Raw genomic sequence first — 26,401 nt, 5'->3', positions numbered from 1 at the left:
GCCCAGCACCTGGAATATAACAATTTTGCAATCCCTAATGAATTGTTGGGTCTCAGCAATACTCATCGATGGTTGCCAACATCGCAAGAAGAAAGAAAGCTAGATGTGACCTCTCTCTGGCTGGAAGTGCACAAGAGCACACAGGAAGGAAATCATCTTCACCTCCACCAAAATCAAGCGCGAGTCTGATCATGCCTCAAGATCTAACTAGCAGTTTGTAAGAAATAAAAGGGAAGGAGAAACATCATAAATGATACCCTCAGATGCAATGAGTAAAATACAGAATGTAGAAAAGTGTATAGTTAAAGAACTATATCTAAGAAACTAATCTAGTTTCTTTAACAACGAGACTGAGACAGAGAGAGAAAGACAGAGAGAGACTGAGAACTAAGAGACATTTCAACCAGTCACAACCTATGGCCCTTATTTGGATCCCAAGTCAGACTACAATTTTTTAGTTTTAATTTTAGGTGTTTGTAAAAATTGTGGTACAATATACAGAACATTTACCATCTTATCCATTCAGTGGCATTAAGTTCATTCACATTTTTGTGCAACCATCACCATCATCCAGCTCCAAAATTCTCGCATCTTGCAAGACTGAAACTCTGTACTCATTAAACTACAACTCCCGTTCCCCCCTTCTAGCCCCTGGCAACCTCTATTCTACCTTTTTTTCTGCCGTGTTTTTATGAGTTTGACTACTCTAGGTACCTCTTGTCGTGGAATCACACATACTCATCTTTCTGTGACTGGCTTGTTTCACTTAGAATAATGTCATTGAGGTTCATCCATGTTGCGGCAGGTGACAGAATTTCATTCCTTTTCTAATGCTGAATAGTACCCCATTGTATGTATAGGCCACATTTTGTTTATCCATTCATCTGTTCTTGGATACTTGAGTTGCTTCCACCTCTTGGCTCTTGTGAATAATGCTGCCATGAAAAAATATACTTTGAAGCTCTGGCCAAAGTGATGTATAATTCTTTTCCCCTTTTCCTTCTCCTGCTGGTTGGAAGATGCAGACTTTGTGGTCCATCATGCAGAGGAGGACAACACCCCAGAGATGACGAAATAATAAGATGGAAGAACCCTAGGTTCCCAGCAAGTACATGGAGCAGAGCCATCATCATCTCAGTTGTTACATGAGAGAGAAGTAAAAAATGCATTGACAAAGCTATTGCAAGAGCTCTACTTATAGCAAGGAGCCTTAAACTGAACTTCCGACTTTACCCATTGATGGGTAGGCACATCCTTGCTTTAGCTAATATTTTCACCTCACCCTGCATGTGAAAACTATTCCTGTCCCTGATGTTTGTGTATTTGGGTGGGAAGTCAGATCCATCAATAAGGAAGGGCCTCGCTTTGGCTCTTAGCAGGAATATGGACATAATTCCTCATTGATACTCGGCACACATGGCCTCCCTGGCTTTGAAATCTGAACACTAATGAGGACCCATCTGTTTAATATGATATTTTAGGACTTACTGTTATTTGTGATTTTTATCTGGGCACTTTGATCAAGGGTTTCAGTGCTGTTTCCTAACTATAATTTTATTTAATATATAAAGTATGATATAAATGTTTTGGTAAATCATATATGAAAACAAATTGGACTTCATTACAGCAATGACAAATTAAATTTTCTCATGCTTTATTTAACACTTTATTCCTAGAGTAATCCCTAATGGGCAATTAAACTGACTTACTGAGACTGAGGGCTTTTAGCAGGCCACAGTAACCATATGTTACATCAGACATAAGACACTTAACAAAAGCAATTCAACTGAATTGTGTTATCCATCAGGGAAAATACATGCAGAGTCTTGTCTCATCTCCCAGAAGGAGCAAAGCTATGTGTGTTTATGTGTTTGTCTTTTGTTCTATTTTCTTGTACTGAGTTATCACTTGGTACATGGTCCTATTTTTTTTCATTGAAGTATAGTTGATTTACAAAATTTCATTAGTTTCAGATGTATAATGCAGTGATTCAATATTTTTATAGATTATACCCCATTTAAAGTTATTACAAAATAATGTCTATATTTCCCTGTACTATACAATATATCCTTGATGTTTATTTTATACATAATAGTTTGTATCCCCTTAATCCCCTCCCTCCCCGCTCCCCTCTCCCCACCAGTAACCACTAGTTTGTTCTCTATATCTGTGAGTCTTTTTCTGTTTTGTTATATTCATTTGTTTGTTTTATTTTTTAGATTCCACTTGTAAGTGATAACATACAGTATTTGTCTTTCTCTGTCTGGATTATTTCAGTACACATAATACCTTCTAGATCTAGAACATTGTTGCAAATGGCGGAATTTCATTCTTTTATATGGCTGAGTAGTATTCCATTATATATATATATATATATATATATATATATATATATCTCTCACATCTTTACCCATTCATCTGTTGATGGACACTTAGTTTTCTTCCATATCTTGGTTACTGTAAATAATGCTGCTATGAACATTGGGGCGCATGTATCTTTTTGAATTAGTATTTTCGTTTTCTTCAAATATATACCCAAGAGGGGAATTGCTGGATCATATATGGTAATTCTATTTTTAGGTTTTTTTTTTTTTTAAGATTTATTATTTATTTATTTATTTATTTGGCTGCATGGGGTCTTAGTTGTGGCACGTGGGATCTTCGTCGAGGCATGCGGGCTTCTCTCTAGTTGTGGTGAGCGGGTTTTCTCTCTCTAGCTGTGGCACGCAGGCTCCAGAGTGCATAGGCTCTGTAGTTTGTGTCACGCAGGCTCTCTGGTTGAGGCATGAGAGCTCAGTAGTTGTGGTGCACGGGCTTAGTTGCCCCATGGCATGTGGGATCTTAGTTCCCCAATCAGGGATTGAACCCGTGTCCTCTGCATTATAAGGCAGATTCTTTACCACTGAACCACCAGGGAAGTCCCTATTTTTGTTTTTTTTTTTGATTTTTAAAAATATTTAATTAATTTATTTATTTGGCTGCACCAGGTCTTAGTTACAGCACACAGTATCTTTGCTGTGGCACATGGATCTCTTAGTTGTGGCATGCTGACTCCTAGTTGCGGCATGCATGTGGGATCCAGTTCCCCAACCAGGGGTTGAACCCAGTTCCCCTGCATTGGAAATGCGGAGTCCCAGCCACTGGACCACAGGGAAGTCCCTATTTTTAGTTTTTTGAAGAACCTCTGTTCTGTTTTCCATAGTGGCTGCCCCAATTTACATTCCCACCCACAGCATATAGTCCCTTTCCTCTATATCCTTGCCAGCGTTTTTTATTTGTAGACTTTTTGATGATAACCATTCTGACAGGTGTGAAGTGATATCTTACTGTGCTTTTGATTTGTATTTCTCTGATGATTAGTGATGTTGAGCATCTTTTCATGTGCCCATTTTCCATCTGTATGTCTTCTTTGGAAAAATATCTATTCAGGTCTTCTGCCCAGTAAATGGTCCTATTTTGCTACACAGCAAGGAATCACAAAGCCTTGTCAATTCGACCTCCTAAATCTGTCTATATGTTTCCAGTTCATCTACTTCTTTTTATCTCCACTTTCCTCATACAAACCACTGCTCCTTCCAACGTGGATTAGTGCAGTAATGTCTGAACTAGTCTCTTGGTTTCCATTCTGGCCCCTAACTATCCACTTTTTTTTTCCACAGTAGCTAAAGAGATCTTTTTTAAAATGTAAATTTGGGGCTTCCCTGGTGGCGCGGTGGTTGAGAGTCCGCCTGCCGATGCAGGGGATGCGGGTTCGTATCCCGGTCCGGGAGGATCCCACACGCCGTGGAGTGGCTGGGCCTGTGAGCCATGGCCACTGAGCCTGCGCGTCCGGAGCCTGTGCTCCACAACGGGAGAGGCTGCATCAGTGAGAGGCCCGCGTACCGCAAAAAAAAAAAAAAAAAAAAAAGCAAATCTGATTATTTTATACTCAGGCTTAAAACTCTTCTTCAGGGAATGCCCTGGCAGTCCAGCGGGTAGGACTCCACGCTTTCACTACTGAGGGCCTGGGCTGATCTCTGGTCAGGGAACTAAGATACCGTAAGCCGCGTGGCGCAGCCAAAAAAAAAACCTGCTTCTTCAAGTTTATATTTGATCTGAACAAGGCCTGCAAGGCCTTGCATGGGCTGACCTCCCATTCCCTCTCCAACTGGTGGCATTATCACTGCTTTGTCACTCACTTACTGTGCCCTGCCTGCTGGCATGCCCCCGCTCCACAGACACCAACACATAGGTCCCTTTGGGGTTTGCAGATGCTACTCCCTTTTTTTTTTTAAATGGGGTATAGTTGTTTTATAATGTTGTGTTAGTTTCTGCTGTACAGCAAAGTGGAGTTCCCTATGCTATACAGCAGGTTCTCATGCTACTCCCTTTTCTCCAGAACACTAATGATTAAATAAATTATACTGAACACCAAGATAATAAAACCAAAAACTCATCACTTCCCAATTATTTTACTGTATTTTACGATTGTCTATGCGCTCTATTTCCATCTAATGTAGCCATTGGGTGAAAATACTATACGATGCCATGCTAATATGCATCTCATCCAACTTCACACTGCAAATCAGGCAAACAGGGACTTCCCTGGAGGTCCAGTGGTTAGGACTCTGCGGTTCTACTGCAGGGGGCCCAGATTCGATCCCTGGTCAGGGAACTAAGCCACGAGGTGTGGCCATAAAAAAAAAAAAATTTTTTTTTAAATAAATAAATAAACTGAATCCTCAAAAAAAAAAAATCAGGCAAACATTACAAACCAGGGCTTTTTCTGGGGGTTAGAAGAAGCCAGTTGTTAAACATTTACCAGCACACCACTGCCTATAATAAATTTTTTGTGTTTCCTTTCAGTTATTTGACCCAATATAATTAATGCAGTTACCACATAGTTTTCACATTGTAGTGTGAAGTTTTTTTTTTTTTTTTTTTTTTTTTTGCGGTACGTGGGCCTCTCACTGCTGTGGCCTCTCCCGTTGCGGAGCACAGGCTCCGGACGCGCAGGCTCAGCGGCCATGGCTCACGGGCCCAGCCGCTCACGCGGCATGTGGGATCTTTCCAGACCGGGGCACGAACCCGCGTCCCCTTCATCGGCAGGCAGACTCTCAACCACTGCGCCACCAGGGAAGCCCAATTCTTCTTGATTTATTTTCACATTTAATCATGTCAGAACTCTACAAGGTAGGTATAATAATCCCATTTTATAAGCTAGGAATTAGGTGCCGAGATGAAGAAATAATTAAGGTAGTAGGCAGCAGTACTATAACTTGAAGCCATGACTTCACAGCTCGTGCCCAACCATTTGCTCGTGCTAACAACATGGAAACTATTGCAGGGAGTATTTCTTTTTGTTTGTGGATGACTGGGGAAGAAAGGACTCTGCCGGGGAAGGCAGGTATTCTGTGAAAGAGAGAACTGAGAGGTCAAAGGGAGAGGCAGGGAGAATTTACAGATGGGATCATATAGCCGTGGTGTGATATCAAAGCAAAATTTTTGATCTATACCATCACTAGTATAGGGGAAATCTAATTAATGACCACATTGCCACATTCATTTTTAATTTTTTTTTTTTTTTTTTGCGGTACGCAGGCCTCTCACTGTTGTGGCCTTTCCCATTGCGGAGCACAGGCTCCGGACACGCAGGCTCAGCGGCCATAGCTCACGGGCCTAGCCGCTCCGCGGCACGTGGAATCTTCCCGGACTGGGGCACAAACCCGCATCCCCTGCATCGGCAGGCGGACTCTCAACCACTGCGCCACCAGGGAAGCCCCATTTGTAATTTTTGAATGAAAATCTTTATGTTAACAACCAATACAGAGTAAGTCTGGCTTATTGAGAAGGATTTTGCAAAAGTTACAAATTCCAGTTATAAGATAAATAAACACTAGGGATATAATGTACAACATGATAAATATAATTAACACTGCTGTATGTTATATATGAACATTGTCAAGAGGGTAAATCCTGAGTTCTCATCACAAGGAAAAATATTTTACTCTGTTTCTTTGATTTTGTACGTATATGAGATAATGGATGTTCACTAAACTTATTGTGATAATCATTTCAGGTTGTAAGTCAAATCATTATGATGTATACCTTAAACTTATACAGTACTGTATGTCAATTATATCTGAATAAAATTGGAAGAAAAAAATTTTTTAAAAGGAAGGATTTTGTGATCGTGTTTTTCTGCCTATATGAATGCCGCTGAAGGTAATACTTCCTCTTGCTAGAATGTTTCTGAGTAAGTATGAACAAAGAGAATCTCTGGCCTAGAGAGACACTGGGCCCCTATGGGAGGGCCAAGGACAAAATCTGAGAGTGGACTCAGCTACTGTTAATATCATTCTAATTCCTTCAACTCGCTTGTAACATCTCCTCTAATGACTGCTGCTTATCCTCTAATGGCTACATGATAGAACAGTGGTGTTCTAAATTTACAAAACATGTCGTGTTCTTGAAAATTTTTCCGCCATTAGTGAGTTCTTGAGCCTTCCCTCCTTGGCTTGCATTTGTGCCTTAAAAGATTTAATAAAAACTAGAGGGGGGTGGTCAAGGGCGCGCAGACGCCCGGTCGCGGGCCGCCGGAACATGCTGAGTGGAGTGTGCGGCCAGCTCGCCTCAGCGCTGCGGGGGACACACGCAGAGCCGTCCGCGGGCGCCCAGAGGCATCTGCACGCGTTGGTGTCGCGGTCGCCACAGACAAGAGCGAGAGGACGAGGAAACCGCTCCGCTCCTTCGACCCAGCGCTGCTGCTGTTCCTGGTGTGCCCGCTCTCCAAGAAGCCGCTGAGATATGAAGCATCGACCAATGAATTGATTAACGAAGAGTTAGGAATAGCCTATCCAACTGTTGATGGAATTCATAATATGATACCACAGGCAGCTAGGATGACACATCAAAATAAGAAGCAAGAAGAAATGAAGGAGCCATAGGTCATACTTGAAAACAACAGCACAACTAAATTTTCTAAATTCCATCCACCTTTTAAAAAGCCAGAGTGGGGACTTCCCTGGTGGCACAGTGGTTGAGAATCCGCCTAACAATGCAGGGGACACGGGTTCGATCCCTGGTCCGGGGAATGATCCCAGATGCCACGGAGCAACTAGGCCCATGTGCCCCAACTACTGCTTGTGCTCTAGAGGCCATGAGCCACAACTACTGAGCCCACGAGCCACAACTGCTGAGCCCATGTGCCACAACTACTGAAGCCAGCACACCTAGATCCCGTGCTCTGCAACAAGAGAAGCCACCGCAATGAGAAGCCCGCGCACCGCAACGAAGAGTAGCCCCCGCTCGCCACAACTAGAGAAAGACTGCATGCAGCAACGAAATAGATAAAATAAATAAATCTATATAAAAAGAAAAAAGTCAGAGTGGTGTGTAAAAAGTGGAGGAAAAGAATGTTTCTGCCTCTTTCTACATTGACTGCCCTTATTCCATTGGTCTCTTTAGCAGGACTGTTATACTCGGCCTCTGTGGTGTGCTCTTACAGTCTGCTCTTGTTGATTACCATACCCGTTTATGTGTTCTTCCACCTATGGACTTGGATGGGTATTAAACTCTTCAGGCATAATTAATACAACCAAGCCAAGATGGTGTATCCTAAGGATATGCTTGAGTGTCTGTCCCTGAAAGCTCAACTACATGGAAATACTGGAAACCCACTTAATTTGCAAGAAAGATGCTTTGCCTAGCTTCTGTCAGAGGTTTAGGACTATGGGAGGCTTAAGCTGCGGAGGCTTCTTTATTGTACTTTGGTTCTGCCCTTTATTTTTTGAAGGTTCTCATTTATATCTGGGGTATCAGAAAAAACATTTCAACAAAGTGTCTTGTTGGAAATTAATATCCCCGGCCATCATCTGATGACTTTATTTCCTATCCCATTCATAATTAAAAGTTAGTAATTTGAAATTTTATACGTTTATTTTACATTCAAAGTCTTTGGTAAAGTCACATGTTAAGGATGACTGAAATAATTCCAGAGGAGCTCTGTTGAAGGAACTGCAGAGAAATGCGTTTGAACTAATGTGGTATAAAACTGTAATAAAGTGGAAATTTCTTGTGTTTGCCAAAATTCTGAGTTTGTAAAATTACCTTCATTTCTTTGGCATCACATACTTACATTAATAATAATAAGATAAGGTATTGACATTTTCCATTAAAAAAAAAACTTGACTAGTCAATCATCTGGGAGAGTAAAGAATTTGTGAGTTTCCTTTTTGTGTGGTGACCTCTGTATCTGTCTGTGATGGTTAATTTTATGTGCCAACCTGACTGGGCCTCAGTTTGTCCAGATATTTGGTCCAAGGTTATTGTGGGTGTGTCTGTGAGGGTATTTCTGGATGAATTAACCTTTGAATCAGTAGAGTGAGTAAAGCAGATTGTCCTCCCCAGTATGGTTGAGCTTCACCCAATCAGTTGAAGGCCAAAGTAGAAAAAAAGGTTCAGTAAGGGGGAATGCACTCTCTCTGCCTGTCTTCAAGTTGGAACATTAATCATCTCCTGCCTTCAGATTTGGACTGGAACTTACACCATCATCTCTCCTGCCTCTCAGGCCTTTGAACTCAGACTAGAAGCATACCTTTGGCTCTCCTGGTCTTCAGCTTGCCAAATGCAGATCTTAGGACTTCTCAGCCTCCATAATCATGTGAGCCAATTCCTATACAGTAAATGCCTATCTATCTATCTATCTATCTATCTATCTATCTATCTATCTATCATGTGTTTCTCTGGAGAACCCTAATACTTATTTGGTACTGAGAGTGATCCTAGAGGAACAGGGTGTTAAGGATAGGTTTTCCTAAATTGGTTCTGGGTTTTTGGAACTGGCTGTCTAACCTAATTAGATTTAAAGATGCTAATGACTCTATTTCAAGTAGTAAAGAGAACACTAATGGTCTCTGGCATCATTGGGCAATAGAGATACCTAAAATATCTGCACTGGATATGCCTAATTGACCACAAGCAGAAATCCATAGAACCTGTGTGGGAATGGATATTAAGGGTATGGGATCATGGTGGAAAGAACATAAAGCTGGATGTTTTTATTATCCAGCCAAAATTATCGATGTCTGGCATATAATAGGCCCTTAGGAGGGTGAAGGATCTAGCTGTAATATACGTTACCCTGCTGGTCTCCAAAGTAAATCTGTGAATCTGCTTCATGGAGCCCGCATCCTCCTTTCCTCTCACAGCTCGTAAGCATCCTCTTCAAGCTGGAAGGAAATTTGCAAAGGACAGATAGAAGAAGTCTGTTCTTTATTCAGCAATGTAGGAGGATGAGGTGCTCAATAAGTTTTTTCTTCTTCTTCTTCCTTATATAATCATTTAAAAATATTCACTTTTTCCTTTCTTCTCTAGGCATTTCTTCTTCTTTAGCTATTTGTTCTCCCCCAATCCCTGTAAACACACACACATACACACACACACACACACACACACACACACACACACACACATTTTTAGGCTTCCCATAAGCCACAGATCAAGGCCAAGGTTCTAATCCTTTACTCTAAAGGTCATTACTAGGGTCATCCAGACTACATTAAGTCTCTTCTCTTATGGTCTCATATTTTAATTTATTCCTTCTATTTGATCAAAGCTTAAAGCAGCTCTCTTTATCCACTTGTCCTTTATATCTTTAAGGCCATTTCCCAAGCTGTAACACAAGAATGCAATCTTCCTTTTTAACACATGCCTCGTCTCCTATTTTAACTGTTAGTTTTCCCAGCTTATCTCAGTGACCTGACAGCTTTTTCTAGCCTTATGCTGCACAGACATGGAATTTCTTCAATTATGTGTATGGTTCTGATGCAGGATTCAATACATTACTTGCCATTCTTACAATATCTTACTGTCTGTTTCTCTTCCAGCAAATGTTCATTCAGCCAAAGCCTATTGAAATCTGACAGGTGTCAAGCATTGTGCCAGATGCTGTGAATAAAAAATGAATAAAACACTATTTCTGCCTAGGAGGAGCTCATAGTCTAGAAAGCAAAGGCAGCATGTAAACATGTATATTATAGTGCATCGTGCTAAGTATCGCACACTGTGATGTGAAGAAAAATGAAACTTCCTCTGGGGGAGTTGATAAAAGATCTCATAGGAAGTGACATTTCCATTAGTCTTGACACCTAAGTAGGAGTCTGCCAATCAGAAGACAGAGGTGAGAATGAGGGTAAGGGAAGAATAGGTCATCTGAGTAAAGGGAATCCGGTGTGCAGAGGCTCTGAAATAATTGAGGAACATTCTGCTGTATTCAGGGAGGTCTGATGGGTTAGGTGTGGTTGGATGTGTGGTGCATTGAGTGGCAGGTATCAAACTGAGAGGGCCTGTGTGGAGAGGATTGAATTTTATTCTAGAGGCAAGAAGAGAGAGAGGAAATTCTATAAGCAGGGAAGTTTAACAATCAGATTCGTCTGTTACATGTCTATTGTTATTGACCTAATTACAGGGCTCCGGGTTTTGGAGTCTAAAAGGGGTGTACTCTGCTTGTTTAATTGGAGGTGCTCAGGTGCCTTTCAATTGAGACCACTTGTGCTAATTCACTTTATTACTCCTACCCTGTCCTCCAAATGCTGTCTCTCTCTCCTTGGCCAGGGTTGGACAGATACTGACAGCCTTTGTCTCTTTGAACCCCAGTTTTCTGTTTTGACACCTTCTTTCTTCAGTTACGCTGACCTAGTCTTTGAAAGTATTACTGACGTTTTGGCCCATCCCACCTGATGCTCTAATCACTCGGGCACAGCCCACGGGCAGTAGCCACACCCACTCAAGAAGTTGCCTGCTCAGGAAGTTTGTCTGCAGCAGTGCGCCGTACTGACGGTAGCAGCGCGCAGGCGCAGTTCCCGGCTCCCGGCGGCGTGTTCCTCTTTTCCCGGGATCCCAGCGTCCCAGCAGGTGGACCCCGGCTCTTCACAGTCAGCCTCCGGCTCCGGCTTGCGCTGTGCTCCGGTCCCTCGCTTCTCAGTCCCCCAGCTTCCGGGGCCGCTGCTCTGGCCCGCACGCCTCCGCCGGCGACAGACCCATGGCCGAGCGCGGGGAACTGGATCTGACAGGCGCCAAGCAGAACACCGGAGTGTGGCTGGTCAAGGTAAGGTTTGCGCGGCTCCCGCTTGCGCTCCTCCTTAAAGTAGTTTCAGTGACTTGAGACTGTCCCACCCCGTGCGCCTTTTAAAGTTCTTTACGGCCTTCTTATTAGAGCTTCAGTTATCTTGAGAGGCAGGACTCATTGTTATGCTCGTTTGCAGACGAGAAGATTATTTAAGGGACGCCCAGTGTTTTTCAGCCAGTTAAGAGCCCGAACCTGCCTGGCATGGATCTCCTTTCCCCACGACCTGGTTTTTCTGGGGCCCTGTCTTGGTGTCCCCCAATGTGAGCGGTGCATTTAACCCCAAGCTGAAAAATTTCTGCATCTTCTCTTGGTGAAACTGATTTTAGTTACCAGTCTGTATAAGGAAGTTGAGTGTCTGCTTCCTGTTAGAATTTTCTCAGCCAGAAAGTAGAACTGGTCTCTGCGTACCCTTAAAGTGTTCTTTTAGGTTGTTGGTTCTTATGCAGTTCTCAGGAGAGCTGAGAGAGCTCTGAACTCAGGAAAGGAGAAGCCGTGGACTGGAGTGTTCTTTTAGAGCAAGACCTGGTCTCGTGAAACTGTCAGCAAATGTCTTTCGTTTTGTTTTGTTTTGTAAAGACAGCAATCTTGATTAGCCCTTAGTGAACACAGTATTTGTGCTTTACTTTTTCATATTGGGGAGTGTTGTCTTTTAGGAGGGTTTCATAAGACATATGCATGTTCAAAATGTGATTGTGACAGTATCCGAAACTCAAGTAAAATGTAGGGACCTTGGTTTGTTAGATTTTTAAAAACTTATATCACATGGCTGAGTTTTCATCAGTTAAATCTGAGAGGCCCGTCCTGTCTGCCTCTCTGAAGTAGCTCTCTTATGCTTATTCGCTAGTCAGTCGAACCTGTATTATATTCTTCAAAGCACTTGTCAGAGTCCAAAGTGATTCTGTGTTCAGTGTTGGTTACCTGTTTTTCCCCAGCACACGCACAGTCACATTTCTCAAGACTAGGCTCCTTGCCTGTCACACCCCGAACTGTGTTTGGCACATGGTAATAGCTCAGATTTGTGATGAATGAATGAATGAACTCTTATTCTTCATTGCTAGCCTTAGTCTCTGGTACTCATTTGACTTATCACGGCGATATCAGTGTGATTTAAATAATGGAGTAGAGACTCCCCTGGTGGCGCAGTGGTTAAGAATCCGCCTGCCAATGCAGGGGACACGGGTTTGAACCCTGGTTTGGGAAGATCCCACATGCCGCGGAGCAGCTAAACCCCCTGCGTGCGCCACAACTACTGAGCCTGCGCTCTAGGGCCCGCGAGCCACAACTGCTGAAGCCCGCGCGCCTAGAGCCCGTGCTCCGCAACAAGAGAAGCCACCGCATTGAGAAGCGCACCGCAACGAAGAGTAGGTAGGCCCCGCTCACCGCAACTAGAGAAAGCCCGTGTGCAGCAACATCTCTCTCCTCCTGCATGCTAAATGGAGGGGAATCATTAGGGAGGAGAGCTCCTTTACAGACTGAAAGAGCTTGAAAAGATGGTGAAGCTTGAGATGATGTGTTTGTGCTTGGAGCACGGTAAATGCTCAAGAAATGTTGTTTGCCTTACAGAGAGATTTGGATGGGTGGACAGAGGCCACCCATAGTATCTCTGTAGTATACCATGGAGAGTGGAACTGAAATGCAAGAGTGAAAATGCACAGTAACATGCTGTATCCTGAAAATCAGAGAGGAGATTATTATGCCTCGAGTAGAGGCTTGGGACTGTATACTGATACTGTCACATTGTGAAATGGGGATGTTTTAACTTTAGTCTACAAGAAGTGAGGAAACTTTTGGAGGTTTTTGAGTAAGGCAGGGATGCAAATGATTCTTTTAGGGGGAAAAAAAACTTGAGGGGAAGATAGCAAAATTAGAGTCAAAACTAGAAAATTATCACAGGATCATAGGCATTTGATAGTGAATTCTGAGAAGTTAGGGAAACTTTTTCAGCAAAAGTTGTCAGGATGTGGTGACTGACTAAATGAGGATGTGAAAGAAAGCAATGAATCTAAAGTTAAGAAATTTTAGTGTTCTTTCATATATGGCCATTTGAATACATTTTATCACTTTAAAAACTTACCTCAGACTAATGATTTGTTCTGTTTTATAAAGGTAGTTATAATGTTTCAATTATTTATTGTTTGCTGTATCATTGTTTCCTTACATCAACTTGGCCTGTAGTATTTCTTCTTTTTCTAACCTTATGTATCAAAGAAAAGTAACAGGCTTGCAAATACTACATCTTTCCAGAGTGTGAAAGGACTTTTTTTTTTTTTGCCAGTTCTTGTTCTCTGACAACCTTATCTCTTAAAGAGGATGAGAATTGCTATCAAATACTTTCTGTTCTAAAATCCATTCATGTTCCCTCTTTGTTTGACAACTTTTATTTCTGCTTTAGTTAAAGGAATACTAGTAGGCAACGAGGTTTGATTTTCACACCTGTCAGATAGTTTGAATTTGTTTCATTTGCTCTGGGATTAGCATCCAGTATGATTTTCATGCCCATATCCTAAGCATATTTGGATTTTTATTTCTGAATTATAGGAATAAATTATATGAGAGCTTCAAGTTATAATGGTTAATTTCATTTTCAGCTTGCTTTGTGTGATATTAAAATATAATATGTTGTTTATAGAGTTTGTTTTCATTCTTACCCAATTAGAATTTGTGAATAGAACTACATACGACTTTAAATCTTTTCAGTACACGTTAATATTTCTTATAAATAACGCCTTGAGTTCTGATCTTTGAGGATCATTTGTTGTAAAATACATGAGTTTCTTCCTAGAGTGTTGCAAGTTTATGGGCCATTTTGTTCATATTTTATTAATTCCATCACTAGACAGGTATAGAAAAGGATAAATACAAGTAAGGGCTATACATACAAGATCTCTGAGAGGTTTTTTTTTTTTTTTTTTTTTGCGGTACGGGTACGCGGGCCTCTCACTGTTGTGGCCTCTCTCATTGTGGAGCACAGTCTCCGGATGCACAGGCCCAGCTGCTCCACGGCATGTGGGATCTTCCCGGACCAGGGCACGAACCCGCGTCCCCTGCATCGGCAGGCGGACTCTCAACCACTGCGCCACCAGGGAAGCCCTCTGAGAGTTTTAAGTAGGAAAAAAGTTGTCAGGTGGGAACAGGGAAGACTTTGGGGAAGGTAACATTTAAGAAGAGCCTATGGAGTTGATTAGTTAGAAAAGACTTCCCAGCAGGGCTGGTGAGTGTGTTCAGGAAAAGGCAAATATAGTGGAAGATTGTGTACCAGAATATCCACTACCTGTAACTGGTCTGGCCTAATGAAATGCCATTTCTGGGGTTTTGAATATCTTAAATCTACAAGACAATGATGATCTAAATGAGTTTTGATAGATAATAGACATGATTGGATTTAACTTCACAATAGATGCCACCTGCTAAGAAACATAAACAGCGGCAGTTTTCACCTGGTCAGGGAGCTAGTCCCTTGTAGTTTGCATTGCCCTATTTCTGTTGCTTAGTCTATGCCATTGTTAGGTTGCCAGCTGGCCACACTACTACTACACACCCGGTACCAAATCAGGATCTAAAAATGATACTTAAAAAAATTTTAGCATAGTTCTTTTGTTTGGCTTCCAATATTTATTTAAAATTTATTTATTTATTTTTGTCTGCATTGGGTCTCCGTTGCCACACGCAGGCTTTTCTCTAGTTGCGGCAAGTGAGGGCTACTCTTAGTTGCGGGGCGAGGGCTTCTCATTGCGGTGTTTTCTCGTTGTGGAGCACGGGCTCTAGGCACGCGGGCTTCAGTAGTTGTGGCACGTGGGCTCAGTAGTTGTGGCTCATTGGCTCTAGAGCACAGGCTCAGTAGTTGTGGCGCACGGGCTTTGTTCCTCCGCGGCATGTGGGATCTTCCCGGACCAGGGCTCGAACCCGTGTCCACTGCATTGGCAGGTGGATTCTCAACCACTGTACCACCAGGGAAGCCCAGCCTCCAATATTTAGACTTCTGGAAAAAAATCATCTTATCTAGTTATGATTGGCAGGAGGGTAGGGTACCTGATGGGGAAGAGGGGGAGATACAGCTGGCAGGGTTTTTAGGAGTGGTGGGGGTTTTGTAAGTAATGAATATCATACTGGAGCTTGAATTATAAGAAATGCTATCTTTTGAGGGAAATGGACAGGTGGAGGTATTGACAAGCGCTGCAATGGGTCCAACCAACAGCTCCCTAGCCAGCAAAAAGGTGTGTTTCAAGCCCCATCAGCCTTCCTCTTATAAGCATTTTGATTGATACTTGTTGGAGGAGAGGATCAGGACAAGAGAGATGGACACCATCCCCTGTGAATATTGGGTCCTCCATTCAACAACTCAAACGCCACCAAGCTCAACTTTTATTTTTTCACAGACAGTTAAACAGTTGGACATTGGCAGCCAGAGAGAAAACAATGTACCAGGGAGAGATGAAACCGGAATGGGTGATACCCCGAAGTCTTGCAGGAGAAAAAGGAACTTATATTTATAATGTACCAAGTATTTTACACAGCAAACCTGTGAAGTAGGTACTAATTATATTTTTCAGATGATAAAATTGAGGCTTAGGGAGGTTAATTATCTTGCCCAAGCATGGAACAGTAATTCAAATTTAGGTCTGTTTGGCTACAAAGCTTATGCCAGGAATAGGAAATGTCTTTTTTTTTTTTTTTTTTTTTTTGCGGTAAGTGGGCCTCTCACTGTTGTGGCCTCTCCCATTGCGGAGCACAGGCTCTGGACGCACAGGCTCCGCGGCCATGGCTCACGGGCCCAGCCGCTCCATGGCATGTGGGATCTTCCCAGACGGGGCCACGAACCCATGTACGCTGCATTTGCAGACGGACCCTTAACCACTGCGCCACCAGGGAAGCCCAGGAAATGTCTTTTTTTCCCCTTGGTTCTCTTTAATGAATCATCTCCCTGGAGACCAGAGGTGAGGTGGGGGACTTTGTGTTTTTTTTGTTTTGTTTTGTTTTTTGTTTTTTTACGGTAAGCGGGCCTCTCACTGTGGTGGCCCCTCCCGCTGCGGAGCACAGGCTCCGGACACGCAGGCTCAGCAGTCATGGCTCACGGGCCCAGCCGCTCCGCAGCATGCGGGATCCTCCTGGACCGGGGCACGAAGCCGTGTCCCCTGCATCGGCAGGCAGACTCTCAACCACGGCGCCACCAGGGAAGCCCTGGGACTGTTTTTATGGCCTTAGGTCTTGTCAGCTCCATATGTTGACCTTCAAGTAAACGTGTGAGTAGAAGCTGCCCGTCATAGGTTGGGTTCCCAGGGAAGCTGGTTCTGAGGAGAAGGTTAGCATGCAGAGGTTTGTTATGGAGTGCTCCTGGGACCATCACCTGTGGAAGGAAAAGAACTTATGCAGGATTGGGCACAGGGTGGTTTGCCCCAGGAACAGTGGGCGATCGTGGCCAAAGGGCCTGTCTTCAGTGGAGGCAATTCCACAGAGAGCTAACAGCTGAGGGCTCTCTGTGGTCACTCCCAGCAGCTAGGGGAATAAGGCCTTCAATCCTAAACGAGGAAAAGGGTGTCACATCACTGTCTAATACAGTGTCCAGTACTCTGGGAGAAACAGGGCTTTGGAGACTAGTAGTTGGGGAACTGGATATTTGATGACGCAAAGTTGGCAAACAAGCTTAGGGGAGTAACTACTGTATATATCACCTTAGCACCTTGGATTCAAAGGCACTGTTGACCTTAAAATTGACCTGTAGCTTGAGCGAGCGGATTGATTCATCCAACAAGCTTTCAGTGATCGCCAGTCATTGTTCTGGGCTCTGAGTGTGTTATGGTGAGCAAGAACAGACAGGCCTGGGCTCTGTAAACTCGGATCTGTAGTCTGTGCTGGAGAGAGACATCAGTCAAGTCCTAATGAAGGCAGTTCCAGACAGATGAGGGCACTGAAGCAAGGAGTACTGTTGTGTGAGTATGAATAGCAAAGGAACTTGACTTAGTTTGGGAGGTCAAGGGAGGTTCCCTGAGGAAATAATGCTTAAGTGAGTCATTTTCTGGTCTTGGGAAATCTGAGCAAACATCGCTGTACCCATTATCTTGTCTCCATCTCATTTTCTTTAATGAATGTGTAGACAGTGGAAACAACACGGATATCTCACAAGTGACATGTTGACAAGAGTGTTTTGCAGAAATTTACTAAGAATAGAATTCAGGTGTTCTCATCCAGAAACAAAGGTAATTATGTGAGGAGACGATATGTTAATTAGCTTGACTAGCGTAATCATTTCACTGCATATATCAAATCATCATGTTGTACACCTTAAAAATAAAATATAATGTTTTAATTAAAAATATCAGCTGTCCAGGGGCTTCCCTGGAGGCGCAGTGGATAAGAATCTGCCTACCACTGCAGGGGACATGGGTTCCATCCTGGTCCCTGGGAAGATCCCACATGCCACGGAGCAACTAAGCCCGCACACCACAACTACTGAGCCTGCGCTCTAGAGCCTGCGCGCCACAACTACTGACCATGAGCCTAGGGCAACAAGAGAAGCCCGTACACCGCAACAGAGAGTAGCCCCCGCTCGCCACAACTAGAGAAAGCCTGCGTGCAGCAACGAAGACCCAACGCAGCCAAAAATAAATAAAATTAAATCTTAAAAATAAAATTAAAATAAAAATATCAGCTGTCCAAAAAAAAGTATTTTGGAGCCTTGGAACCATGTATACCATTATTTTTCCTTTTCCTTCTACCTCTTTTTTTCACAACTTAATGGGCTGGGACTTCTGGGAAGCCCATTTCCATAAGCTCTTGGTGTAGAAAGTTATATATGATTGACATAGTATCCTCATTGTATTCTATTTTTCATTACAAGGGTATAGTATTTTGGCAACCTTTTGAATTAAATAAGCTGGTAGGCTTACCTGGGAACTTACTTTTTTCCTTTTTTTTGGCCACATTGCACGCAGCATGCCAGGTCTTAGTTCCCCGACCAGGGACTGAACCCGCGCCCCCTGCAGCTGGAAGCGCAGAGTCTTAACCACTGGACCACCCGGGAAGTTCCATGGGAACTTACAGTTTTATTATAATAATGATGACAATGCAGTATGAGTTCCAAACTTTTTTTTATCAATTAACTTCTGGGACGTAATCTTTGTTTTAGTTGGCAATTGCTTGTATTAGATACAATTATTGTACTGGATTTGATTCTTAAATTTGTTTTAGTGTATGATATATACTTACTTCACTTAGAACTATTGTCTTGTTGTTTGGTGGCCTAAATTGTATTCTCCAGCAGTTTGATCATAGAATCTTCTGAACTGGTTAATGTATTGAAGAACAGTGGTCTCATCAAGAGCTCCAGAACATTCTTTTTTTTTTTAATTAATTAATTAATTTATTTTTGGCTGTGTTGGGTCTCCGTTGCTGCACGCAGGCTTTCTCTAGTTGTGGCGAGCGGGGGCTACTCTTCGTTGTGGTGCGCGGGCTTCTCACTGCGGTGGCTTCTCTTGTTGTAGAGCACGGGCTCTAGGCGTAAGGGCTTCAGTAGTTGTGGCTCACAGGCTCTAGAGTGCAGGCTCAGTAGTTGTGGCTCACGGGCTCTAGAGCACAGGCTCAGTAGTTGTGGCGCACAGGCTTAGTTGCTCCGTGGCATGTGGGATCTTCCTGGACCAGGGATCGAACCCATGTCCCCTGCATTGGCAGGCGAATTCTTAACCACTGCACCACCAAGGAAGCCTCAAGAGCTCCAGAACATTCTTGTCTTCCCTTTATCTTAATAACATTTCAGGGAACCAGCAATGAGGGGACAGTGGCAGGTTGGAAAATGCTCCACTCTACTATTGGTGTTTTCCTCTCTTCCCCCTTATTTTAAGGTAGATATCTGAAATAAGGTTTCCCTTTGAGAATGCAGTGAAAGTTATTAAAATTAAATTCTGTATCCTGGATTTATCCTAATAACACCATCATTTTCATTACACTAACATTTCTTCAACAATATCCAGTCATTAAAATAATAACTCTGTTCCTACTGTGTGCCAGGCTATTCTAGATGCTAGGGATGTGGCAGTAAACAAAACACACAAAATATCTACCTCGTGCAGATTGCATTCTAATGGGGAGGGAGAATGGACAATAAACAGATATGTATATAGCAGGTGATAAGTGCTCTGAAGAAAAACAAATCAGGGTAAAAGGTGTAGAAGGTAGCTGGGGATGCTATTTTAATGGCGTGGGGAAGGGCCTCACTGATAAGGTGGGCCTTGAGCAGAGACCTGAAGGAAGTTATGGGGATGCCCTTCAGATATCTGGAGGAAGAGCATTCCAGACAGAAGTAACAACGAATCAAAGGCCCTCGGCTGGGATGGTGTTGGGAATGTTCACAGATCTGTGTGATTAGAGTCAAGTGAGTGAAGGCAGTAGGAGGGTCATGAATCCATAGATCCATGAGGCCATGGATTGCAGAGGGCTGAATCATCTAAGACATGATAGAGGATTTTTACAATGAGTGAGTGACATGGGAAGCGAGTAGCCATAGAGGGGCAGCTTGGCATGCTGATTGTGGAGCTAGACTGCCTAGGTTAGAATCCTGGCTTCCCACCGCTAGTAATTGTGAGACTTTGGACAAATGATAACTTTTTGGTGCCTTCGTTTCTTCATCTGCAAAATGGAATAATAATAGAGTTGTTATGAGGATTAAGTGAAGTAAAATTTTAAAGTGCTTAGAAAAGTACCTGGCACATGTTAAGCACTATGTAGATGTCTGTTAAATTGAAAGGCTTTGAGCAGGACAGTATCATGTGACTTTGGTTTTAATATGGTCACTCTGGCTGCTGTACTGAGACTGAAGTGTGCATGGACAAAAGTGGAAGCAAGGGAATCAGGAGGCTATTACAGTAAGAGATGGCTGTTACAAGAGATGATGGTGACTTGGATTAGGCTGGTAACCCTGGAATTGGTGAGAAGGACATGGAGTCCGGATATAATTTGAAGGTGTTGCTGACAGGCTATGTCAGTTAATTGGATGTGGAATGTGAGAAAAAAGGAGCTATTTGAGGGTAACTCCAGTTTCAGACTGAGTGCCTGGAAGGACGGAGTCGACTTTTACTGAGATAGGAAAATTGCAGGAGGAACAGGTTTATGAGGGAGAAATAAGAGTTCTGGTGTGGATATTTTGAGTTTGAAATATCTAGTGAATATTCAGATGGAGAGTTTGAGTAGGCAGTTGAATATATAAGTTGGGATTTGGAGGGGAGAGCTATAAATTTGGGAGTTGTCAATATACAGAGGGTATTTAAAGTCAAGAGATTGGATGAGATTACATAAGATTGAGTGTGGATAGAGAAGAAGAAAGGTCTGAGGACTGAAATCAGGGCCCTCTGAGGTTAAGAGGTCAGGAAGATGAAAATCTATATGTGTGGAGACCAAAAAAGGAGAGTCCAGAGAAGTAGGACTCTACTTGGCAATTGCTTGTATTAGATACAATTATATCACGTCACTCCAAGAGTGACGTGAAGCCAAGTAAAGAAAGTGTTTGAAGAAGGAGGAAACAGTAAGTTCTCAAATATTGTTGATAGGTCTGCAAGACGAGGACTAAACATTGACTTGGCGATATGGCGAGCTTTTGTAACCATGGGAACCAGTTTCAGCAGAGTAGTAGCAGGGAAGCCTGTCTAGAGCAGAACAAAGTGGCAGAGGAGGAACTGTAGTCAGCCAGCAGAGACGGCTCTTCCAAGAGCTTTGCTGTAGAGAGGCAGAGAGACGGGACAGTGGCTGGAAAGAACTTCAGAGCCTGCCCTTACCAGGTGTGTGATCATGAATTACTTTGCTAACCTCCCTGTGCCTCAGTTTCCTCATTTGTAAAATGGAGACAATAAAAGGATTGTGTGAGAGTTAAATGGTTAATATATTTAAAACATTTAAAAGAGTGCTTGTCATTTAATGTGTTAGTTATCTATTGCTATATAACATTATCACCACAGGCTTAGTAGCTTAAAATAGTGTGCATTTATTATTTCATAGTTTCTGTGGATCAGGAGTCCTGGTGTGGCTTACCTGGGTCCTCTGCTTCAGAGTCTCTCACAGGATGCAGTCCGGGTGTCAGCCAGGGCTGGACTCTCAGCTGAAGCTGTGCCTGTGGAAAGATTGTTTCCAAGGTTCCGTGGCTGGCAGAATTCAGTTCCTCTAAGGTTGTGGGACTGAGGGCCTAAATTCCTAGCTGACTGTCGGCTGGAGCCTGCCCTTAGTTTCCTGCCACATGGGCTTCGAAGCAAGACAGAGATCACAATCTGATGTAACCTAATCACAGGAGTAACATCCCATCCATCACCTTTGCCATATTGCATCGACCAGAAGGAAGTCGCAGGTCCTGTTCTCACCCAGCGAGAGGCAGTTACCCAAAGGTGCGAATATCAGGAGGTGGGGATCATTGGGGGCCATCTTAGAGTCTTCTGCCACATTTAGTAAGCGCTCTGAGTGTTAGCTCTCACCATCATCATTGTTACTGCGATGGGGGAATGATTACGTAAAGGGAGTGGAGGAAAGGGTAGAATTGAAAGAAAGCTGTCCTTGATTAGACTACAGGGAAAAATTCAGTGCACACCTGGAGGGATTGGCCATACATAGTTCACCTGTTAAAAGGGGAAAGCAGAGTAAAGGCCCCACCTGTGGCTAAGCGGTAGATTGATTGATTGACTGACTGACTGATTTTTTGGCCAAGCGGTATGGCATGCAGGATCTGAGTTCTCAAGGCATGCGGAGTCGAACCCGCGCCCCGTGCAGTGGAATCTCAGAGACTTAACCACAGGACTGCCAGGGAAGTCCTAAGTGGTAGATTTGGAAGTATCCTTTTGATTGTTCGTCTTTCCTCAGTGGAAGAGGAAGGAAGAAGTGTTACGTATTTGAGGAGTGAAAAGAACATGTGACCTGTCTGCAGTGGCTTTCCCACTGCAGGTGAGAATTGACCAGGGAGGTCGTTAAATTGCCGGGCATCTTGAAGGGCTTACTTGATGTTAGTAGCCGTGTATTTCAAGGGAGACTGTTGAGCATGATTGTTTTTCTTCAGCTGCTCAGGTGCAAGTGTAGAGGAAGAATAGAGCACGATCAAATAAAACAATAAATAGATAAATTAATAAAATAAGTAGTAGTATAGCTTGGCTTTAATCAGGATTAGGTTCTGCCAGGCCAGTATGATGGAGGGAGTTAGGGGCAAGAGAATGGTTATAATGATGGGTTGTGAAATGTAGCTCCGTTAAAGAGAGGCGTGAGGACATAAGCAGACAGGGACAGGGTACAGATGTAGAGTCTATGATTTGAGGGATGGAAGAATTGTTGGAGTCGAAGTACTAAGGAAAGGGCCAGGAAGTTAGGAGGTGGTGGTCAGAATTGTTCCTTGAAATACAGTTTGCGGAGAGGGATACTGTTACTGATAACGAGAAAGTTTTACAGTATGTAAATGTAGGGCTGATTTGAATCAGTAACTTGGAATATGATGAAGAAAAGCCACCATCTTTCCCCTAAAGACTTTGTTAGGGAATACCGCTTGTGATCGCTTGGTAGAGTAGGCTGCTATCTGTAGAACATAATTTTCTCTTTGTGTTAGAGTAATTGACAAGAAGGTTCCCTGGGGCTAAAAATCAAAGACAAGCAAGAAGCAAAGGCTCACTTGTTAGGCAGTATTTCAAGATTGAGGCCATGAGGGAATAATTTACATAGTTCAAGGATTCAGGGTTTTATTTGATGTTGTAACAGTATTTGTCCAGATCAGTTTCAGATCTTGTATTTAGTTCTGACAGGTAATGTTGACATTTGCTTCTTTGACTAACCAGTATCCTCTTGCTCTGACACTGTAACAGCACTTACTTAGTGCTCCCTCTTCAGTCTGTGTGATTCTAATGGCATTGACTGTCCCTCGCCAGAGGTGTCATTGACTCAGGCTGACAGTGCAAGGATCTCATCTGTGGGTTCAGTAATAGGCCCAAAGAAGGACACATGACCTAGTCAAAGCCACGAGAGACAATTACAGTTCTGCTGGGGATTTGGGGAAGGAGAACTCTTGCTCTTCAGGAGCGGCTTTCAGCCATCTTGCTACACAAGGGGGAAGGCTGTCAAAGAAATGAGTCAGTGTGGTGAGAAGAGATGAGAGATGGTGAAAGAGGCCTGGTTACATCATTTGAGCCCTTAATCAAGCCACTTTAAAACTGCCTCTGGAATTTTTAGTTACTTTTGCCAGTAAATCCTCTGTATGACTAAGTGGGTTTTCTTCTCGTTGGTAATCAAAGGAGACCTAATAGGTAGATACAGTTAGCAGAAGGAGTTTGCCAAATCCTCTAAGCGTGCATGAATAAGTGGAGTGCAGTGTAGTTGAAACTTTAAGATGTGGAATCTTCAAAACCCCTTTTCCTTTAGGACCTTTTACATACTCTTATTTAGTTGTATAACAAAGAGAGCATCTGACCGATCTGGAGGCCTCTCGTGGCTGACACTAGCTAACCATGTTATTTCAACCCCCTGAGCCTCGGTTTTCTTATATATAGAATGAGGAGAGCGGCAGCAATTTTGCAGGGTGATTGGGAGGATTAAATGGCATAGTGGGTGTAACATGTGTAGCCCTGTACCTGACACTGTTGGCTCCCTTCCCCTTCATCTTTTCTAGCATATTGTCTGACACGGTAGTTGTTCAGTATAGTTCAGTGTAAAGAATGAACAAACACCATTAGGGTCTTCTTTTATTCTTGAATTTTTACTATATCCAGAGCACTGCTGTTTGTTTGACTAATGGTCAAGTGGTTCTTTTTGCAAAAGAAATTGTGCTAGATAGAATTTTTTTTTCCTTTCCAGCCTTGGAAGGTCTCTCTGACTCAGTTACACATTCATGTTCATGTTATCATTCCAGGATTACTATGGGAAATAATAATGACACCTGACGCTCACTGAATGCTTGTTTGTGTGAGGCATTATGCTTCATACTTTACATGTACATATAAAGCATGGAGCATACCTTAAAAGTACGCACTGATTCCCGAGTTCAAACTACTTGTTAGAAGAAATGAGATAAGGTCCACAGTAGACATTCAGCATATATTCCCTTAATCTTTTTGAGAATGAAAACCCTTCTGATTACATATATCTAATGTCAGACACAACACAGTTAAGAACATAGATGCTGGAACCACACTGCCTGGGTTTGAATCCTGGCTCCTCATTTGCTAATTATATACCCTTGGCTACATTTTATAATCCCTGGGTGCTCCAAATTCATAATCTGGAAAATGGGGATATTCCCTGGTGGTGCAGTGGTTAGGAATCCGCCTGCCAATGCAGGGGAGACGGGTTCGAGCCCTGGTCTGGGAAGATCCCACATGCCGCGGAGCGGCTAGGCTTGTGGGCCACAACGACTGAGCCTGTGCTCTAGAGCTCACAAGTCACAACTACTGAGCCTGCGTGCCACAACTACTGAAGCCAGCACGCCTAGAGCCTGCGCTCCGCAACAAGAAGCCACTGTAATGAGAAGCCCGCGCACTGCAAAGAAGAGTAGTCCCCGCTCACCGCAACTAGAGAAAGCCCACATGCAGCAACGAAGACCAACGCAGCCAAAAATAAAATTAATTAATTAATTTTTAAAAAAGTTCCCTGTAGAGACGTGAGGTATAAATGTATAAAAAATGCATATAAGTGTCAGGAAAGTACTATTATATAACTGCTAGCTGTTATATTGAATAATTTCTTTTATTTCAGCAGATCCTTCATCATATTGGTCAGTTATAATCTTATACATAATAAATATATGTAAAATATATAAAAATACAAAATACGACTTTTGAATCATCTTAAGCTCAGTAGTGTCTCTAAATAATATCATGTCAGGTGGCGCCCTGGTAGCGCAGTGGTAGAGAGTCCACCTGCTGATGCAGGGCACATGGGTTCGTGCCCTGGTCCGGGAAGATCCCACATGCCGCAGAGCGGCTGGGCCCGTGAGCCATGGCCACTGAGCCTGTGCGTCCGGAGCCTGTGCTCCGCAATGGGAGAGGCCACAGCAGTGAGAGGCCCGCGTACCCCCCCCCCCCCCCCACACACACACACACACACACAAATAATAATAATATCATGTCAGAATGTTATGCTCCTCCAAGAAGCCTCTTTTGGTAGCCTTTCTCATCTCTGAACTTTTATTGGACTTATCTGGGAACATAAGTTAGCACTTCATTATTGTTAAGTTATATGACCAGTTTTAGTTTTGTGTCATCAACTCGACTGACTTTAAACACTGAGAGCTAAAATCATTTCTTACATATCTTAGTACCTCTTTAGTGCAAAACATATAATGAGAGCTTGCTACTTAATTAGCAATTATTACAGACAAAGTATATATAGAAGCCGTATATCACTTTATGTTTAAAAAGATTTGTTAGCATCTAAAACATAGTCTAATAGTGTCTTATTTTGTTTTAGGTTCCTAAATATTTGTCACAGCAATGGACTAAAGCCCCTGGAAGAGGTGAAGTTGGGAAACTGCGGATTGCCAAGTAAGTTATTTATGAATTTTTGACATTTTATAAAACTTTTTTGAATTTTTTTGTACAAGTGCTTTTAAATGTAATTAGAGTTCTTTTGCAAACTGAGAATTTACCTGAAAAATAAGAAGTAATGAGCATGCCAAGGCTTGTCAAGAGATGATTAGGTGCCCTGTAAGGATTAGTGTGTACACACACACACACACACACACACACACACACATTCCTCTAATGAAAGGTGTAAATATCAAGTAAAATGTATTGGTAAAGCCTATTGGCAGTGAAGAGCAGAGTATGTAGTTCCCTCATCCATCTATCCGCTCCGCATCTTTGAGGAGGTATGCTTGGGCATAACTGGATGCACCAAGTTAAGGGCTTCAGGAGAAGGATTTTGCCATTGTGCCACCATACCTATTTACAGAGGCTTTGGAAGAGGGTAGGGAACACCTAGTAAACAATCTAAGAGTATTGTTTCCTGGTTGAGAAAATAACCTTGTTTGAAAAGGAAGCCTCCATAGCTCAGCTGGTGTCAGCCATAGGCCTTGTGTTCCCCTCTTACTGTCCATTCGTTCTTAATCCGGCTCTAATCAGATTTCCATGCCCACTACTCCATTCAAATGGCTCTTGTATACCACCAATATCCACCTCTTAATCACTGAGTTTTTGTTTCATAACAAACCACCCCAAAGTTTAGTGGCTTAGAACAAAACCATTTTATTAGCTTATAATTCTGTGGGGCCGTTCTAGACTGTTCTGGTTGAGGCTGACCTGGCTGGTCTTCCTGTCTAGAATGGCCTCATTTATGTGTCCAGTGGTTGGCTTG

The 26,401-nt window shown here is 42.9% G+C and overlaps 2 protein-coding genes, 1 long non-coding RNA gene and 1 pseudogene across 3 annotated transcripts in view; all 4 read left to right on the top strand.

Annotated features, from left to right (window-relative positions):
- Positions 1–6,036, top strand: part of LOC132508818 (uncharacterized) — a 28,230-nt gene extending 22,194 nt beyond the window's left edge. The window contains exons 2-3 of the long non-coding RNA XR_009536783.1: positions 1,020–1,243; positions 5,581–6,036. This is a non-coding gene — a long non-coding RNA (uncharacterized LOC132508818). The remainder of the gene's footprint in view (positions 1–1,019; positions 1,244–5,580) is intronic.
- Positions 6,037–6,582: 546 nt separating this feature from the next.
- LOC132509012 (protein preY, mitochondrial-like) lies at positions 6,583–6,926 on the top strand (annotated as a pseudogene).
- A 468-nt stretch (positions 6,927–7,394) lies between these two features.
- On the top strand, positions 7,395–7,780 carry LOC132508899 (phosphatidylinositol N-acetylglucosaminyltransferase subunit Y-like). Its single transcript, XM_060129339.1, has one exon. The coding sequence runs from the start codon at positions 7,395–7,397 to the stop codon at positions 7,569–7,571; it is 177 nt and encodes a 58-aa protein (XP_059985322.1). The 3' UTR covers positions 7,572–7,780.
- A 3,060-nt stretch (positions 7,781–10,840) lies between these two features.
- The window catches only part of GTF2F2 (general transcription factor IIF subunit 2), a 153,184-nt gene continuing 137,623 nt past the window's right edge, over positions 10,841–26,401 (top strand). Inside the window, exons 1-2 of the mRNA XM_060129191.1 lie at positions 10,841–11,086; positions 25,517–25,590. Coding sequence (XP_059985174.1) covers positions 11,021–11,086; positions 25,517–25,590 — 140 coding nt within the window. The 5' untranslated portion in view covers positions 10,841–11,020. The remainder of the gene's footprint in view (positions 11,087–25,516; positions 25,591–26,401) is intronic.

This window comes from Lagenorhynchus albirostris, chromosome 18, assembly GCF_949774975.1.
Source record: "Lagenorhynchus albirostris chromosome 18, mLagAlb1.1, whole genome shotgun sequence".
Taxonomy (NCBI): domain Eukaryota; kingdom Metazoa; phylum Chordata; class Mammalia; order Artiodactyla; family Delphinidae; genus Lagenorhynchus; species Lagenorhynchus albirostris.
The sequence above is the reverse complement of the archived record's forward strand: the minus strand, read 5'-3'. Positions and strand labels throughout refer to the sequence as shown.